Source organism: Abrus precatorius, unplaced genomic scaffold (genome assembly GCF_003935025.1).
Source record: "Abrus precatorius isolate BTA unplaced genomic scaffold, Abrus_2018 Scaffold7, whole genome shotgun sequence".
In the NCBI taxonomy this organism is placed as follows: Eukaryota; Viridiplantae; Streptophyta; class Magnoliopsida; order Fabales; family Fabaceae; genus Abrus; species Abrus precatorius.
The window spans coordinates 12,625,290-12,642,420 of NW_020874417.1; the positions used below are offsets into that span (position 1 = coordinate 12,625,290).

The 17,131-nt window shown below is 26.6% G+C and overlaps 1 protein-coding gene across 1 annotated transcript; it reads right to left on the reverse strand.

Annotated features, from left to right (window-relative positions):
• Nucleotides 1–1,538: 1,538 nt before the first annotated feature.
• LOC113872356 lies at nt 1,539–3,883 on the reverse strand. The gene is made up of 3 exons (XM_027509855.1): nt 3,095–3,883; nt 2,822–3,014; nt 1,539–2,702 (listed from the first exon to the last, which is right to left on the reverse strand). Exons 1-3 carry the CDS (start codon nt 3,455–3,457, stop codon nt 2,140–2,142), a joined length of 1,119 nt encoding a protein of 372 aa, XP_027365656.1. The 5' UTR covers nt 3,458–3,883; the 3' UTR covers nt 1,539–2,139.
• Nucleotides 3,884–17,131: the final 13,248 nt, after the last annotated feature.

Consider the following 17,131-nt stretch of genomic DNA (forward strand, 5'->3'; position numbering starts at 1 on the left):
ACTTAGATACCTATACCTGCACCCACACCCGTACTTAGATACCTATACCTGCACCCACACCCATATCTGTATCCATGTAGCAGGTACATACCTTATTTATTGTTGGTAAATTTTGTGGGTGCTAATTGGTATCTGTATCCATGTAGCAGGTACATACCCTATTTATTGTGGGTAAATTTTGTGGGTGCTAATTGGGTACTTTACTCATTGCCTTTTCTATGAGTGTAGGTGCTAAATAAAGAAAAAATATATATTATTTGTTTATTTTAAAATTAATTTTATATTTTTAAATATATATTTAAACTATATTTAATTATATATTGTGAATTTAAATATATCATATGAAAATTTAATTCCTAAAGCAAACAAAAATAAAAAATAACTATAATACATTTAAATTTCATTAAATGATAATAATCTTACACTCTTTATGTTTATAAATTTTTAAATATATTTTTATAATAATTTTTTATCTGTACAATATTATATAATATAAAAAATATATAATATTTTTATTAGAAATTATAAATTTTAATAAAAAATTATTATACATAATTTTGTACAATATTGCAAAATTAAAAAAAAAAAGTTTACTATGCATGTGGACTCGCATGAGATGGCATGTAAATTCATCTTTACTTTACAGGAGAAAGCATTAGCGTTAACAGATACTTGAGGTTAAATCACACACTTCCGTAGTCAAACACTTCCTTAGTCAAACTGTAGTCTTATTTTGATCATAGCGCTTCTGATCTTGATTTTGTGCAATTCATGGCACCTTCCCAGTGCAAGTCTAAGTAACCAAGTTACAACCCCAGGTCAGAGTCAATTTTTCATTACTTAAATTAACTTTAGATAGACTGTTTATTTTTAACTGTCTTTAAAAACTAAAATAAATAAATGATTATTCTTATGTAAAATAATCTGAACATTATTCCCTCATTTTGAGTATTTTTTTTTTCTGCTTTTTTATTGGAAACTGTGGATTATAATATATATTTACTGCCGCACGTTTATTTTTACCATGGGGGTTAAAAATTTTCCCGTTATTATTTTACTATACAAAATACATATTCTGAGTCTGAAAAATTAACACTACAGTACCATAAAAACATAAAATTAGGCATATTCTGTCAGGTTTCTTTTCTATGGCCTTGGCCCTTGGTTAGGTGAGGGAAAGGAGGAGTAGAGATTTTCACTTTTCACTTTTCACTTTTTTTTTTCTTTTGCAGTACTACAAAATTTTTAAGATAGAATAGTAAGAAATAAAAAAAATACTTTTCTAATAGTCTATTTTTAAGTGGTTTATTCTCAATTTTCCCAATACCCACGAAACTCGAGATACCACGGGCCTTCTTCCTTCCATCTTGCGTTTTGATCAGACCTCACCATGCCATATTTACTTTATGAACATTTTGGTTCAAATTTATTTCAATATAATCTTAATAAATATCATTACACAAGGAAAAAATTATTTAACTTGGATTTGCGTATCTAAAATGCTTCTTGATCTTTGTCCTCACAAAAGTTTAAGTAATTACTAATCTGGCATTCATGAAAAGATGAGAATATTTAAGAAAGAAAAGTTTCATCCTCCTTTGTCTCCTTACAAAGGGACCATAGCGTTGTAAGTTGTAACTCTACACCAAAAGAAAATTCTTAAGTTGAAAGTTCTAGGGTGTAAGTTAACTCCTCTCTGCACTTTCTCAATCATGAAACAAACCACTCTCCCGAAAAAAAGTAAAATAAAAAGTAATTACTATTCAAAACCAAAAAGAAAAATAAAGAAAATCCTGATCATGGCAGAAGCAGTGTACTGACATTTGGGAAATCGAAGCAAAAGAATCTCTCGGCGCCATGCATGCATCCTCAGGTGTTTTTTCAGTTTTTCTCAACTTTAGATATTTCTGAATTTCAACTATTTTATTTTATTACAGAGAATATAGTAGCTTCTTACAGTTACATTGTAACCCAAAAACAAAAGAAAAAGAAAAAGTTGCTTCTTACAAAGTTCCCCTTGCCAACAAAAAAACAAAAGAAGGGAAAGCAAATTAAAAAAAAAAAAACAGAGCCTTATCCGAAATTTTCTCTTATATTTTAAATTTTTAATTTAAATTAAAAAAAAAACAAAAATTTGTTCTAGGCCTTGTCCTTGAGGAGAGAGGCCAATCCGGTCACCACCTTAGCTCCTCTTTCAATGCTCTTCGGCTTCACCGCCGGGGGTTGCCATGCCGGGGCCATCACCGCTGACTCTGCCTTCTCTCCAACGAAATAACCCTCCAGCTCCTGCGGCGACGTTTTCTCGCCGAAAATCAGTTCCAACTCACCACAACCGCCCTCCGTCAACGCCGCGTCCCCATTGGAGGACTTTGTTTCCGGCACGGCGGCGACATGGACGGAGGAGGACGGGGGTTGCTTTGCCCTAACAGCAGAGGGAGAGAGCCACTTAGCGAGCATGTAATCGCGCTTCCTCCATGGCGGAACGTGCATCCCTTTTTTCTTCAAACTCTGCTTCGCCGCCTCCGACACGATCGATACGATTTGCCCTAACCTCTCCGATCTTCCGACGAAGATGAACGGCAGCGATTGAAGTATCGCCTTGTACGTCCCCGTCGATCTCGCAATCTCAAACTCCGATCGAAAATCCACATCAACGATCAACCTTTCCTCTTCCACAATCACATCGATGAATTCATATTCCCCTGAACCAAACACACACTCAGTCAAACACAAACTCAATTTCAAATTCAAATTCAAAGTTAATCATGACTGAACTTGAGAGGAATTTGGAAAGTAGAAAAAGTCAGGTAAAGGACCGTACCGGCAGGGCAAGAAGAGGTTTTATCCCATTTGGATTTGCAAACGGAGGAATCGTAGCCGAGGGACGAAAGGCCATCGGCTACGACCTTTCTAAAATCATCTTTTCGCTTGTACGACTTGCCGTTTTTCTCAACGATCCTCGCCACGTCAGCTAACAGGTTCCTCTCGCCGACGCTCGCGCAAAGAATCAAGCTCTGCAACAGTACCCCAAATTACGTTTAAATTAAATTAAAGTTAAAAGTCAAAGAGAATTTGTTAGTGGCATTTGTTCCACCTTCAGCGTTTCGGTAGCGTCGGTGATGGACGATGATTCGGTTCCGTTTCCGGCGGAAGGTTGAGCTCCGAAGAGGTCGCAATCGTCCTCGTCGGAGCTGTTGGCGTTGAAGCAGTTGCAGCGGTTGCGACCGCATTTCGGAGGCTGTGGTTGCTCCTCCATGAAATTCTGCACCATTTTGGCCAAGCAAACCGAGCTCGGCTCGAACTCTCCATCCTTGTTGTTCCTCTGTAACTGCCGATCGAACACGAACAATCTTCTCAAGCGTGATTTTAGCACCGACTCGTTCCGAACCACCACCGCTTCCTTCACTCTCTCTGATTCGATGTCGATCGCAATTGGTTGGATCTTCAAAGGTGCCATGCCTATGACCTCTCTCTCTCTCTCTCTTTCTATCTCTCTTTGTTATGCTAATTTCTCAGAGCTTCAAATTTCACTGACACATCACGGTTACAAGTCAAAATGGGAACCCAGTCAACACACATTCATCGATCCTACACCAGTCAATAACTCACGAATTTGGCATGTTCTTAAATGAAACGGGAAGAAAGGTTAGAAGGGGCAAAAAAGAGAGAAATTGTGTGTACTGGTTTCTTCTAGGCTAAGGGAGTGAGGGTTTCGAGGTAAGGGTTTTCGTGGAACACGTGGCGGCGGTGGTCAGAGAGACGGGCATTGTTCATCGACGGGGAAGTTAGCGTAGCCGGATTGTTCATTCTCCGGCGATGGAGGAACTAAAAGAGGAGATGTTTTAACTTTTTATTATGGTTTTGTTTGGTTTTTCTTTCGTTCTGGATTAGGTGACTGAGGGAGTTTGGGTTTTATAACGAGTAATGCCTGCTGACTTGGACGGGCTTGCCATGTGTCTTCCACGTGGCATCCGATTTTTGGACAACGTTCTTTGCTAAACGCACCCGCTTCGCATCGATGCTCTTCCCCCGGGGCGTTTCACTTGGCGACGCGTGGCGTGAATGATTGACTGAAATTACGGTGGAACCCTTTCCTGTGAAAAACATCTGCATTGCATTGATTGATTGATCATATCGCTTTCTTTATTTTTTTTAAAATAATTATGATGGATTTTAAATTCGGAAAGAAACAAAAACTAATGATGCGTAGGAGTGGAGAGATGGTGAACTTTATGGCGTGTGTGTGAAGTCCATGCTGTGAAAGATGTGTGCACCAAAAGCTATGGACGCGTGTAAGTAGATCTATGGCCCCAACAACTAATAAATTATATATATAAAAGATATTCAATTACATAGTATAAACACACTCTTATACTCTTAATAATTTCATAAATAATATAATTTTTATTAATCTAATTGTTTGAATCATAATTTTGTATTATTTTAATTATTTGTGTTCAAATTTTTAAAATTAAATATTATAAAATACAATCATGAGGTTTTTATTGTTATATAAAAATTAGATATTAAATAATTTTATATTTATTTAAAATTTTACAAACATAATTATATAATTAAAATTTTAATTTAACGGTTAATTTTATATAAAAAAACATGAATTTAGTTAGAAACGTCAACGCCTTTATTAATCAGGTATTTTTATGTGTATAACTATGATATTAATTCCCCGAGTCGAGCAGTTTTCAGAGTTACAATTTTGAGATATAAATTTTCAAATTTTAAGTAATATTTCTTTAGAATTACAGTTTGTTTATAGAATTTAATTAAAATATGTTAATATTAAATATAATGTAATGTTTAATACGGTGTTTAAGACACGAGATTAGATTATTTAATAAATTAATTTTTTAGTTGAGCTTTTTTATTTAAATCATATTATTTAGTGTTTTCGTTAAGAGTTTAGTTTAAAACTATTATCAAGTTAGTTTGATAAAGTAAATGCATAATTTTATAAGTTTGATATTGAGTAGAATACGATATTCTCTGGAATATTGTCATTTAATCATGAAAGTTTTTATCGCTATGTAAGGGTAGGCAAAATAGGCAATTGTTGAAGGCCAACTAAAATAAAAAGAGGGTAGAACAAATGTATTATTTGGATAAATAAAAATAATTAAATTTAGTAAATAAATAAAATATTTCCATTTACTTGAATGAACGAAAAAGAGTGTAACAAAACTATATAATTTTTTTTTACAATATAACAATAAATTAAAACATTTTACTATAATATTTTTTAAAAAAAATTAATACGTTACATAAGAAATTAATTAATATTAAAAATAAGCAAAATGAAAATTCCCATCTCCTTCCCTTTTCACTTCCTCCCATTTTAAGGGGAATTTTTTAGCTCTACTCTATTTATTCATTCCTTGGCCCTCTTTCTACACCCAACCAATCAACAACAACAACAATAATATATTTAATGCTATACATGTATTTTATTTAAAAATTAAAGTTTATTGAGTTTCATATAAGTCTAGACCTATTTATTTAGCTAGAGGTATTATTTTTACTAATTTAAAATATCTTATTACGAAGTAATCTTTCAAAAATGGGTTTCTATATCAAACTGAGTGTTTTAAAAAGGGTAAATTATTATTTTTTATATATATTAAGTTTGAACCTTAACTTCAAAATCAAAGTCAATATCAAGCCTCACAAAGCTTAATTCAATTCAACTCATTTCCATCCCTAACTCTGAACTTACACGTAGGAAAGAATCTATCACATTGGAAGAAGTAGAGGTCATCATGCATTCATGTGGTAAGCCAACATTGACGTGATAATAATAATAATAATAATAATTCATTTAATACATCTAGTTTCACTCAATTATTCCATCTAATGATTATAAAATGTTGGAGAAAATAGAAAAGTAAATTTCCTTTTGGGTTAAAATTAAAATTCCTTTTGCGTATCGTATAAACACAGTGTCAAAATATACTATCATTGTGATCTTCAGAAACTTTATATATCCTAAATGTAAAATTGATTTTTACATGTTTATTAAGAAGATCGACCCTACGTCCGTGGTGAAATTTGATCAAAACTTTAGATTAAACAAAATTATAAAAAATTCATTAATGTAAAGTTGAAAAAGACACATGCTAATTTTATAATTTTATCCAAATTTAATATAAGACACTACAAAAAGATGCAATATATACTGATGATTAAATATTAAATTTGTCTTTATTACTTATTAATGTAGTATTTATTTACTTAAATTAAATTTTTCAATATAATATAATAACATTATACTAACAATATAATACATCATACTATCAATTTTATAGGATGAAAAATTAATAACTATTACTAATATAATACATTATATTATTAGTATATATAGATAATGGTAATAATAAAATTTAATATTTATACATAAAATTATAAAAACAAAAAAAAATTAAGACCCAATATATTCTTTGTATTTGATACAGGGTCACAAATTTAAAAAGAATGTCTTTTTATATCAACAGTTATAATTATTTTAATATTTTAAAAATTTAAAAATATTTATATTTGTTTATGATAAATCATTAACTCTCAATAAAAAATTGCACAACACTTCTAACAAGTGTTTTTTCATACATTATTATTAAAACTCTTAAATTTTAAAGCTCGGCTAACACTTAAGCCGTTCCTTCTGGTTTAATGTTTATTATAAACACATACAATGTTATTATTAACAATAATATAAAAATGAGTAAGATTGACTTTTCAAGACGCTAATACAGCGAAGGATCAAATTTATACTGTAGTTATTGACAGTGAGCTAGGATTGTTTGATACGATGGCATGAATTTTGTTCTTATTTATTTAATTCAATTATAAATTATATAATTACTATACTTTTTTTAAAATTAATTTTGATATACCATCGTTATAAATATTTTTACACTATACATTGACTAAAATTATTAAAACTATAATTTTTAAATTAATTATCACAGACATTAATGATTTTTAACAATATATAGTAAAAAAATTATATAATTAATATTTTTTTTAATTTAAATTTTTACATTAACTATTTTATTTCAAAATTATCTTTTTTTACTATTTCTTATATAATAATAAAATGTATATATATAATGTATTAATATAATTTCTTTTGAATTTTTTCCTGAATGTAGCTTTAGGCCTTTAACTTATTTGATTGATTAATGGGAGAGTCCATCAATGGTGGATTAATTAGTGGGGACATCTAGATGATTTCGTATGGGTCTCTTTTTATTTGTTGATCTTAATTTTATTTATTTATAATTAATTTATCAAGGGAAATTAACTTCAATTAATTTTGCTTTAAGATTTTCTTTTATTAAATATTATACTTTTATTGAAGAAATTCCAATTCGTAAACAAGTACCTTGCAATAGTAGTTTGTAAAAAACAGCCGAAAAAAGAGTCATTGGGCATATGGTGTAATAACAATATCTTTTAGGTAAACTAAACTATCAGTTATAACATTCCTTCTCATTTGTATGCGTAAACTAACAATAATATTATCTTTGATTTTATTAAATTTTCGAGAAATTTGTTTAACTGCTATTATTATTATTATTATTATTACTACTACTACTACAAGTTTTGTTTAAATTAAATATCAACAATTTTAAAAATATGTTACATAATTACATTTTGAATTAGTTAAATAGCATATTTGCTAATATGTTCTATTTTTTATTTTTAAAACTATATTAATAATTTATTTTTAAAAATATTTTAACAATATAAACAATCTTTAAAATAAGTAAAAATATGTGGGTATTTTTCTTTTAACAATAATAATAATAAGTTAAGGTACGGGATGCTCGGAGGAGGGGTTGGAGATACGGATTTTTGTAGAACACTTTGAAATAAAATTAAGTTAATTGTCATTTATTTAAAATTTAACTCAATTCAATTTCAAGTTAATAAAGTATAAGATAGAATTAGATTTATTTAATATTTTTTACATAATCAATAATTTTTTCTATTATGTGTAGGCGCATAATAGAATTGAAAATGTAAGATATTAAAATTTAAGTTTAGCTAATAGCAAAAAAAAATTTAAGCTTAGCTTAAATTAAGAGTGAAATAATAATAAAAAGGTTATCTAGTCCATTCGAGTTAATTTTTATGAGCGGTGAATTTTACCAAATTGAGAAAAAAATTAAATTTAATTCAGACTTCTAAAAATATATTCAAAATGAGTAAAATTTATTTATTTTTATAATTTTTTTGAGCTTTAACATATTTTTTTTATTGAATTGAATTAAACATGTTTAATTTTAACTGAGATATACTTTTTAGCATATATTGCAAAATTAATTATATTAATATTAGTACAGTGATATATTACGTAAATTTTTTTATATAAATTAAATTTTTGTTGTTAATATATGATTATTAAAAATAAAAAGTTTAAAAGAAAAAATATCATACAAAATTAAGATGTCATAAAGTGTAATTCAACCCCTCTACAAAATATACCGAACCTATTTTAACAATTTAACCCATTAAAATTAATTTCAATTTAGATTAGATTAGTGAAACAAGACAGATGATGAACATTTCAAAGAAAAGGAAAGGGGACAAGTCAATGTTAAATATGCACCCATTGTTGGAAGGAAGCTACTTTAATATTTTTATGGTGTATTACGATGAGAAAAAAATAGAGAGAGAAAAAATCGGAGAGTAAAAAATAAAATAAAAATAGAGTAAAAAATTATTATTTGAATGGATAAAATATAAAATAATAATTTTTTTAGTTAAATGAATAAATAAGAGAATAAAATAAAAAAAAACATGTTCAAAATTATAAAAAAATATTTTAACTCAAAAAATAATTTTTATTTTTCAAAATTTTACTTTATATAAGAATATAAAAAATAAAAAAAAAAGTCAATTCCTCCCCTCACTTCCTCCTAATTTGAAAATTTTTCCAAGCGGATTTCACATTTTTTAATTTATTTTCCCTCTATTTCCCTGTAAACAGAACATCAAAAACTTAAAATCAAACTTATGATCTAATTATTTCATTTATTTCATGATGATTTTCCAATGCCTGTATGATTTATCGTGTAAGCTTACAATTAATCCAGAATGAAAATTACAACTTTTTTTTTTCAATCATTATTTTCTTTTCTTGAAATACAGAGTACGACTTGGGCGGCATCACATGTAATCAAATTTTATCTAAAATTCATTTAACATATAAATGGTATGAGGTACTAGAAAAAAAAATGGTAAATTGGTACAAATTGTTTTTCAAGTTTAAAATGATTAATTATTTAAAAAAAATTGAAACGATACCCCTAAAAATGATTTTTCTTGTCTCAATGATGATAAACATTTGATCATGAAAACCCTAGTGGACTTGATTCATTCATTATGCAACGATGGTCTAGGTAGCTTATGGGTCATTTTACCAGTCAGAGATATTTCAAATTTTCATGAGCATTAGAAAGTTAAGCTGAATGCAATTGAAATGATGGAATGGATTGTCGTTTATGAGAGTTAAAATGGTAAAACGCAGAGTTATTAGATTGAGGAGGACTCTACAATTGTACGCATGTCTGGTCAATTTGTCATAATATTTACAGTAAAGACATTTCACTGTTATAATTTTGTGTACGATCTTGTGTACAATTTTCCCAGCCACAAGAATTCGTCTCATTTGGAGGAGACAACAGACAAAGTAAAAATCAATGCATCAAGTAAACATCATTAATTTTTGGTATTGTCCAGAAAAGAAGTCATAATAAACTAATCCTCATTATAAAAAACAAGATCTTTCTAATTAGTACTTGATTAAAAAGTAACAAATAAATATTATATATATATAAAATGCATGAATTGGAGAAGAAGAATTGAATGGAATATTTTGGCCCAAACAAGAGCAAAAGAAAAAAGGAAAAAGAAAAAAAGAAAAGATGAAAGGGATATTTGATGAACCTTACAATGCTCTGGTGTTGCATTTGGTGTGGCAAAAAGAAACAAGATAAGCTGGAGGATGCAGTCGAGGTTCATAGAATTAAACATATGAACCTCTCAATCTCATGCACTTTTTCTTTTTTGTTTTGGAAGAGAGTAAAAGAAAGAATCATTTAGGAGGTGAAAGAATTCAGGTCTTGCCACCAAGATACCAATATCTTTTGACAAGCAACTGAAAATAATAAAAATTATGTGCAAAGGGGATTCAATAATTATTTGCTTTAATAATTTTCCACAACCTAAAATTAAACTTGTTTCTTGTGGGTTTATACATTTCTGATGATGAAATTGTTCATATATAACTGTTTCATACTTACTAGAATGCACATTACAAACTTGTAATTATAAATTTTATCAATTCCCCGATTTGAATATAAAAAATTTAATATCAGATACAATACTATGTAACTTATCTTTACATTTCTCTAACATTTTGTTTTTCCTCACTTTAAGGTTCATAAAATATTCTCCATACCCAATTGTAATTGATCATTGGAGCTTCTCTGACCCTGCATTCATGAGTATATTAAAGAAACCATATTTAAGCTTCGCAGCTGCATAATTTGATCAGTTCTGTGGGGTGGGGTAGGTATTTTTTATTTATTGAACTTGTAATATAAATGCTTCTCATGTATGACATTGAACACCATTTTTTGGGAGAAAAGAAAAAGAAATTTACTAGTAAAGTTTTTTTCCCTTTTAATAATAATCTTAACATTTCACCTTCATAATGCTACCGAATGAGTTCCTTACATACATCGAAAATGTAATATTTAATTGAAAGAAAATATATAATTGTATTTAGCATGTAGGGCTGGCCCAACTCTCAATCAGATAAGGTCCACGTTTTACCCTTACAGAAAGTTTTCTTTTTTAATAGTTATCTGTTAAATGATATTACCCCATTCTTTCTAAGAAAAAAAACCCTTCGTTCTATTATATTAACTTTTGATCCAAATTATCTTAGGCTTTTTTTCTCTTTTCCTTAATAGGAGAATTGAAGTTTTGTAAAATACAATATTTATATTTCTATCCTTTTTTGTTTCAATAAAGAAAATGTATTTTAGATAAATTAATTTTAAAATATTCTCATTTTTCTTCTTTCTTTTGAGCCCCAAGATTTAAGAACACGTTATTCTATAAATAATTTTGAACATAGAAGTAGCTTTTGTGCTAAAAAAGTTATAAAATTACTAAATAGTTTAAACTCTAATTTTTAAGTTCTTAATTAAGTTTAAAATGATTTTTAAGATAAGTATCAAGTCAAACGATACATATGAATTTTTTTATGCAAATTTTGTATCTCGAAAGCTCGAATGATAAATTTTAAATAAAATAATGATTTTAAAGATATTTTTAATTAGTTTGAAAAAATCCCAACTAGACATTACTTTGCATCTAGATAAATATTGAACCGCCTCTGTAGCATGTAAAATGTGTATAACCTAGATTTCTTTGTACTAATAATGATAATTGCATAGCACATTGACCTAAAATAGAGTATTATTTACTACTTAGTCTAAAAGTATGTGACTAGCATATATAAATATAATTAATATGTGTATGCATTTTTATTATTAGGCTTAAAAGTAAAATAATATGAATCTAACCCACGAAACTTCTAACAGGTCATTCAATCCAAACTTTTTTAACTGATATCACTGAAATAAACTTTGTCTCTCAAGAATAAATATATTTATACATAGTGCTTCATGAAATTACAACATCATAAAGATATTTAATAGTTTTATCCAAATATCTCCTAAAGGTGTATTTTCCCCTACAATTAAAAAACGTTTTCAAGATATTTGAATTCGATCCTGTAATTAATACGCAATAATATTTTTAATAGCAAACTAGCAATATTGAGTGTTTATTATTATTATTATTATTATTATCAAGGTAATTTTGTTTATTTCATTAAATGGATAAATTCTAATATAGATCCAATAGAAATTATTTACATTTACCCCAAAACCCAAACAATTTGTAATTTCCTTGAACATTAAACTTCTAATAAATTTGTATTGCTTATATTTAAAAGTGAAAACCTTTATGCTCTTTTCATGATTATGATGTTAAAAAAAGGAAAGGGTTAGCAATTAGTGATCCACAATCATGTTCAATGGATTAGTTATTGTCACTAAGCATTTGGATTTATATGATGCCTCTTTAGTGAACTTCTTTTTATGATGTGTACTAAGAAATTATTGAAATATCTTTTGAAAAAAATCCCATCATATGGTCTTTAAATCTTTTGGGAACATGGGCTAGTTATTAGCTTTAAAGATGCAAATGCTTTAATTTTACCATGGTTTTACTTTTGGTTGCGACTTGAGGAATTGTTGCTCTAATTTGTTAGGTAAGGAGTCTTAAGATTCGCTTTAAGGAGGTCCTACTTTCTTTCATAATTTATAACAATCAAAATGAGTTTTTCTTACCTTTCTTTTCATTAACTTTGAGTTCCTTTGGGGTGTGTTTATTATATTTTTTAAGCATCTATTGTTATTATATTTAACCTTTTTTCTATTGAAACTATTTTTTTCTTATAAAGTATTAATAATAATAGTATTTTACATAAAATTTCAAATTAGATAGCAATTTAAATTAAATTTCTTAATCATATGTTTAAGAGAAATGGAATATAGTGGATTAAGTGTCACTTTCTATGTAGTCTAGTCCTTAAAGTTGAGGCATGGTACCTATGATTGAATGCTTGGTAATGCCGGCATGGTCTTCATATATTTTTGCAGATGAGAGGTCAGATCCTTTAACATATCACCCAAAATAATGTTAGTGTCAAGAACTAAAAATGCAATAAAATTTTTGTTCTAAGCCACAAATTTTTAAATGCAAAAGAATCTTAGTGTGTTTAAATATATCACACAATGAAAATAGAATATATAAAGAGAATGACATAAAATAATTTGTTGATTCTATTATTTTTGGTTCCGCAAAGGAATGAAACAAAAAGTATATATAACTTATTTTGTATTTTTTAAAATATATAGTAATATATTACTAAACATAAAGCGCAACTCATTTTTGTTTGATTCAGTCTAACTTGACTATCAAATGATAACTTGGACTTTGTAACAGAGAGACTATGTGTGGCCTTCATTTTTAACTTCGTTTCCTGAAATGTGTTTTAATTGACTTCAATATCTACCTTAGTCTATATATTTTTTTTTTACTCATGGCTTTTTGTCAGTTTATTATTTATTTTTTCATTTTTAAAATTTAGTCCTTCATTTAATTTTTTCCTAAAAAAACTCTCAAACCATCTTTTTCTTCACAAAATTTATATGAATTGAACTGGTTAAATTATTTTCTACTTAAATTAAAACTCACTAATGAAAAGATATACAAATTTCACCGAAAATGAAAACAAATAAATTTTTCATCGTCACATCTTATAAAATCTTTAAAATTTTATCAACATTTTATTAAATTTTTTACACCTAAACTTTTAAAATTATTTTATAATCTATTTCCTTTAAAAATTATCAATTTTTTTTATAAAAGACAATAGTGTAAGAATTTTAAATAAAAAAAATAAAAATCCATGATTAACAATAAAAAAAGAAAACAGCAAAAGAAGGAAATGGAAAGTCATAACCGGTGCATATTACAACTAGGGGAGGGCCATCCGTGCTCCTTTTTCTTTTTCTGCTTTTTAATCAGAGAACTTTGATAATTTTATTCTCTATAGTATGTAATTAATAATATATTATTGTTCTCTTTACAATTTGAAGCTGTTAAGCAAAATTTTAGATTACTTTTCTTGATTAATTTTTTTATAATAACTTATGAAAAGTTTACGACAATAATTTGGAATTCTTATAAATTATTGAATTTATTTTAATGAATTTTATGATTAAATTTATATAGAATAAATTTTTTAACGTATATTTAATTAAGTAGCTAATCTAAATGCACCCTGAATCACTAATAATAACTTATTATTGATAAAAGAATTTGGACCTTCTCCAGAGAGAATGAATGATATCTTAAACTCTTTAGAAATATTAAACATAACTCAATATGGTTTACTAATTCAAAGTCTACACACGATTAGTTATTGTTAAATATAAAAATTAATGCTTTTGGTATCGACGTATGACTGGTATACAACAAAATAAACTATATATGCAACAAATAATTTTTGGCATAAAAATAAAACATGTTATATGATGGTTACACGAGTCTACTTTGACATTCATCAATTTTTGGTCAATTATGAAAATTGTAAATTATTCAAAGAAAACAAAGAATAATCTTAAATTGAAAAAAAAATGTTTTTAATAATATCAAACTTTTCATTAATTTAAAATAAAAATATGAAGAGAAAAATACGTTATACCGAAACCCATTTTGTATTATTTTATTTGCATTAGTTGTTTACAAGAAAGAAAAAAAAAATAGAGGACGAGAATGATCAATGCCTTGCTTATGAGTTTAAAATTATTTCATATAAATATATATTATTTAAAATGTTAAAAAAATAGAAAAATGATTGAAAATTGACTTCTAATGAGTTTAGAATTGCTTGATGCAGCTTTTTATAAGCTAGCTTAATTTTTAATTTTTTTTAAAAGCTTTACCAGTTTATTAAAAAAATAATGCTATAAGCTTGTGATACTAAATATAACCTAAGAGTTTGTTTCATGATACAAGTTCATAATTTATTTAATAATTCGTGCCTTATTCAAAGTAAAATAAAAGGATAGCTTGTAGCTTTTAGAATATAACTTACGAAAAGCTACTCTCTATGTAAAATTACATACATAAAATAACTCTTAATTCACTGTATCCCTCAGGTTTTTAGAATTGCCACCCTTTTTTATTCTTTCCCTTATTTATCATTTAAATAATTAGTTAATATTAAATAAAAATATTTATTACTTTTTTATAAAAATAAAAAAATTATGAAGATAAACTACAAATTATATAAAATATCTAAAACTAAATTTTTTAAAATTATTTAATTAATTTGTTGATAATAAATAAATAAATACTATTTAATGTTAATATTATATTAATACATTTTATTTAGTTATATAACTAGTTTTACAAAATAATTCTAATTCAATAAACTAATTATAAATTATGATCTCTTAGCTATAAAATGAATTTTATCAAATAAAACCTAAATTATGTTAAGACTTCACATTTTCATTTTTAAAGTTACTTATCTATCATCACATAAAGTTAGTTTCAAGTTTTTTTCTCCGAAATTTTACTTCTCTTGCATGCCTATTATACATAATTTTGTGCTAATTTCTATTAAATAAATTGATAAATACTTGGAATTGGGACTTCAATGTTATATTATGTGTTTTATATGATAGGCTAAAGTATTAAATAAAAGAAGAGGAATAATGAAAAGATTTCAAGTAAATTCAAAAAAATTAAATCATGGTATGACCATACTATTTTGTAAGAGCTATTAAAATAGTTATATACTTACATCATTACTCATGACGAGTATAATATGATTCATTTTTGCACATTAAGTCAATTAGATGATTATGAGTTATTTTATTTTATAAGATACACTAGACTAAAGATAAATTCTTTTTAGATATACAAATTAGATTATTAGAATCTTATCTCTTTATTTCTTAATTTTAGGATTCTTAATCTCGTTATCTTGTTCACAATATTCCTAATTAGATGATTTGGTTTAGTTTAAATAAAGTGATTTTTAGGAACAACTGAAAAATAAAACTTTTAATAAATCAATTTTAGCTTTACAAATTATAATATCTCTTCTTTATTTTTACCTTGTGCTTTGTACTTGGTTCTTAACAAATAATAAGTTATGAAACATGAAAGAATTAAAATATTAAAATTTTTTTTTGTTAATAAGTCTAAGCAAATTACACAAAGAAATTTAATACGATATTTAATCTAAAATTTTAATACGTTAAGTTTGTAAGTTCTTATAAGTGTTAACTAATTTATTCTTATTTAATGTTCATATTCAATGTTTGATGTTTTTATTTATTTACATTAGTTATATAAATCTTTGTCACATATATGTTGTTGAAGTTGTATATTCTTATTCAAAGTGTGACTTCTTTACTCATAGTTATTATTTCAATAATTTCCTTTCTTAAGGAAATTCCTTTAACATAAGCTTTTTAATTTTTAATCATGAGTATTTATAATGACAGGAATGATTAGTTATCATCAATCAAACCTTTTACTTATTATTTATTTTGTCACAATGACTTTTATTCTTACACGAGTCTACTACTAAACTCATTTTACTTTAATACTCATCTAAAACAATTATCTAATTATATTATCTACTTTGATACACAAATAAACTTATCATGAGATCCATATATATTGAATAATAATAACACTTGTTACACAAAAATAAAATCTTAACTAATTAACTCATACATTTATATTTTATTCAAACTTTTTAAAAATATTATTCTTTCTAAATTCTTTGGTTAATTTCTCTTTTTCTTAGAGGTTTTATTGGATGAACCGTGAAAGAGAGAGAAAAGAAATAAAGTGAAAAGATATATAAGAAAATAAAAAGAGTTGAAATAAAATTAAAAAAATTGATATTTGAATGAATTGAAATAACAGAAAAAAATATAAAAATTATTTCTAAAAATTAAAATTAATGTAAAATGTTTTAATTTTTGCTTTATAAAAAGCATTTTTATAATTTTTATATTATTTTAATATTTTAAAAATCAAATCCATTTTTAAGAAAATAAGAGCTTATTGCCGTACCTACCTGTCTCTCTCTCTCTTTTTCTTTTGTAGTGGGGCTAAAAAAAATCCCCTCACTTCTCTCCCACTATATCCAAACAAAAAATGTTTCTCACTTCAATTTCATTCATTTTTTATAGCTTCCAAACACAACGTTGCAGATAAAATATAGAACGTTTTTGAACTTAATTGGTTAAACTTGCAAACGTAAAATTGCATAATTCATTCTCCAAATAAATCTCATAAAAACGAAATTCGGTAAACATAAGGAACAACTCAACTAAATTCCTATAAACCAATGACGAACATGATAATATTTTTCAATTTTATGTATTTGGTGTATAAGATAAAAGGCTAAAAATATAAAAGTTTTGTTGAAAAAGGAATT

Bases quoted from the DNA above. Each gene is read 5' to 3' on its own strand.
- LOC113872356 (XM_027509855.1), bottom strand. From the start codon at position 3,457: ATGGCACCTTTGAAGATCCAACCAATTGCGATCGACATCGAATCAGAG. The intron at 3,015-3,094 runs GTGGAACAAATG...GTACTGTTGCAG, and splicing joins ACGCTACCGAAACGCTGAAG to AGCTTGATTCTTTGCGCGAG. The intron at 2,703-2,821 runs GTACGGTCCTTT...TGTTTGGTTCAG, and splicing joins AACCTCTTCTTGCCCTGCCG to GGGAATATGAATTCATCGAT.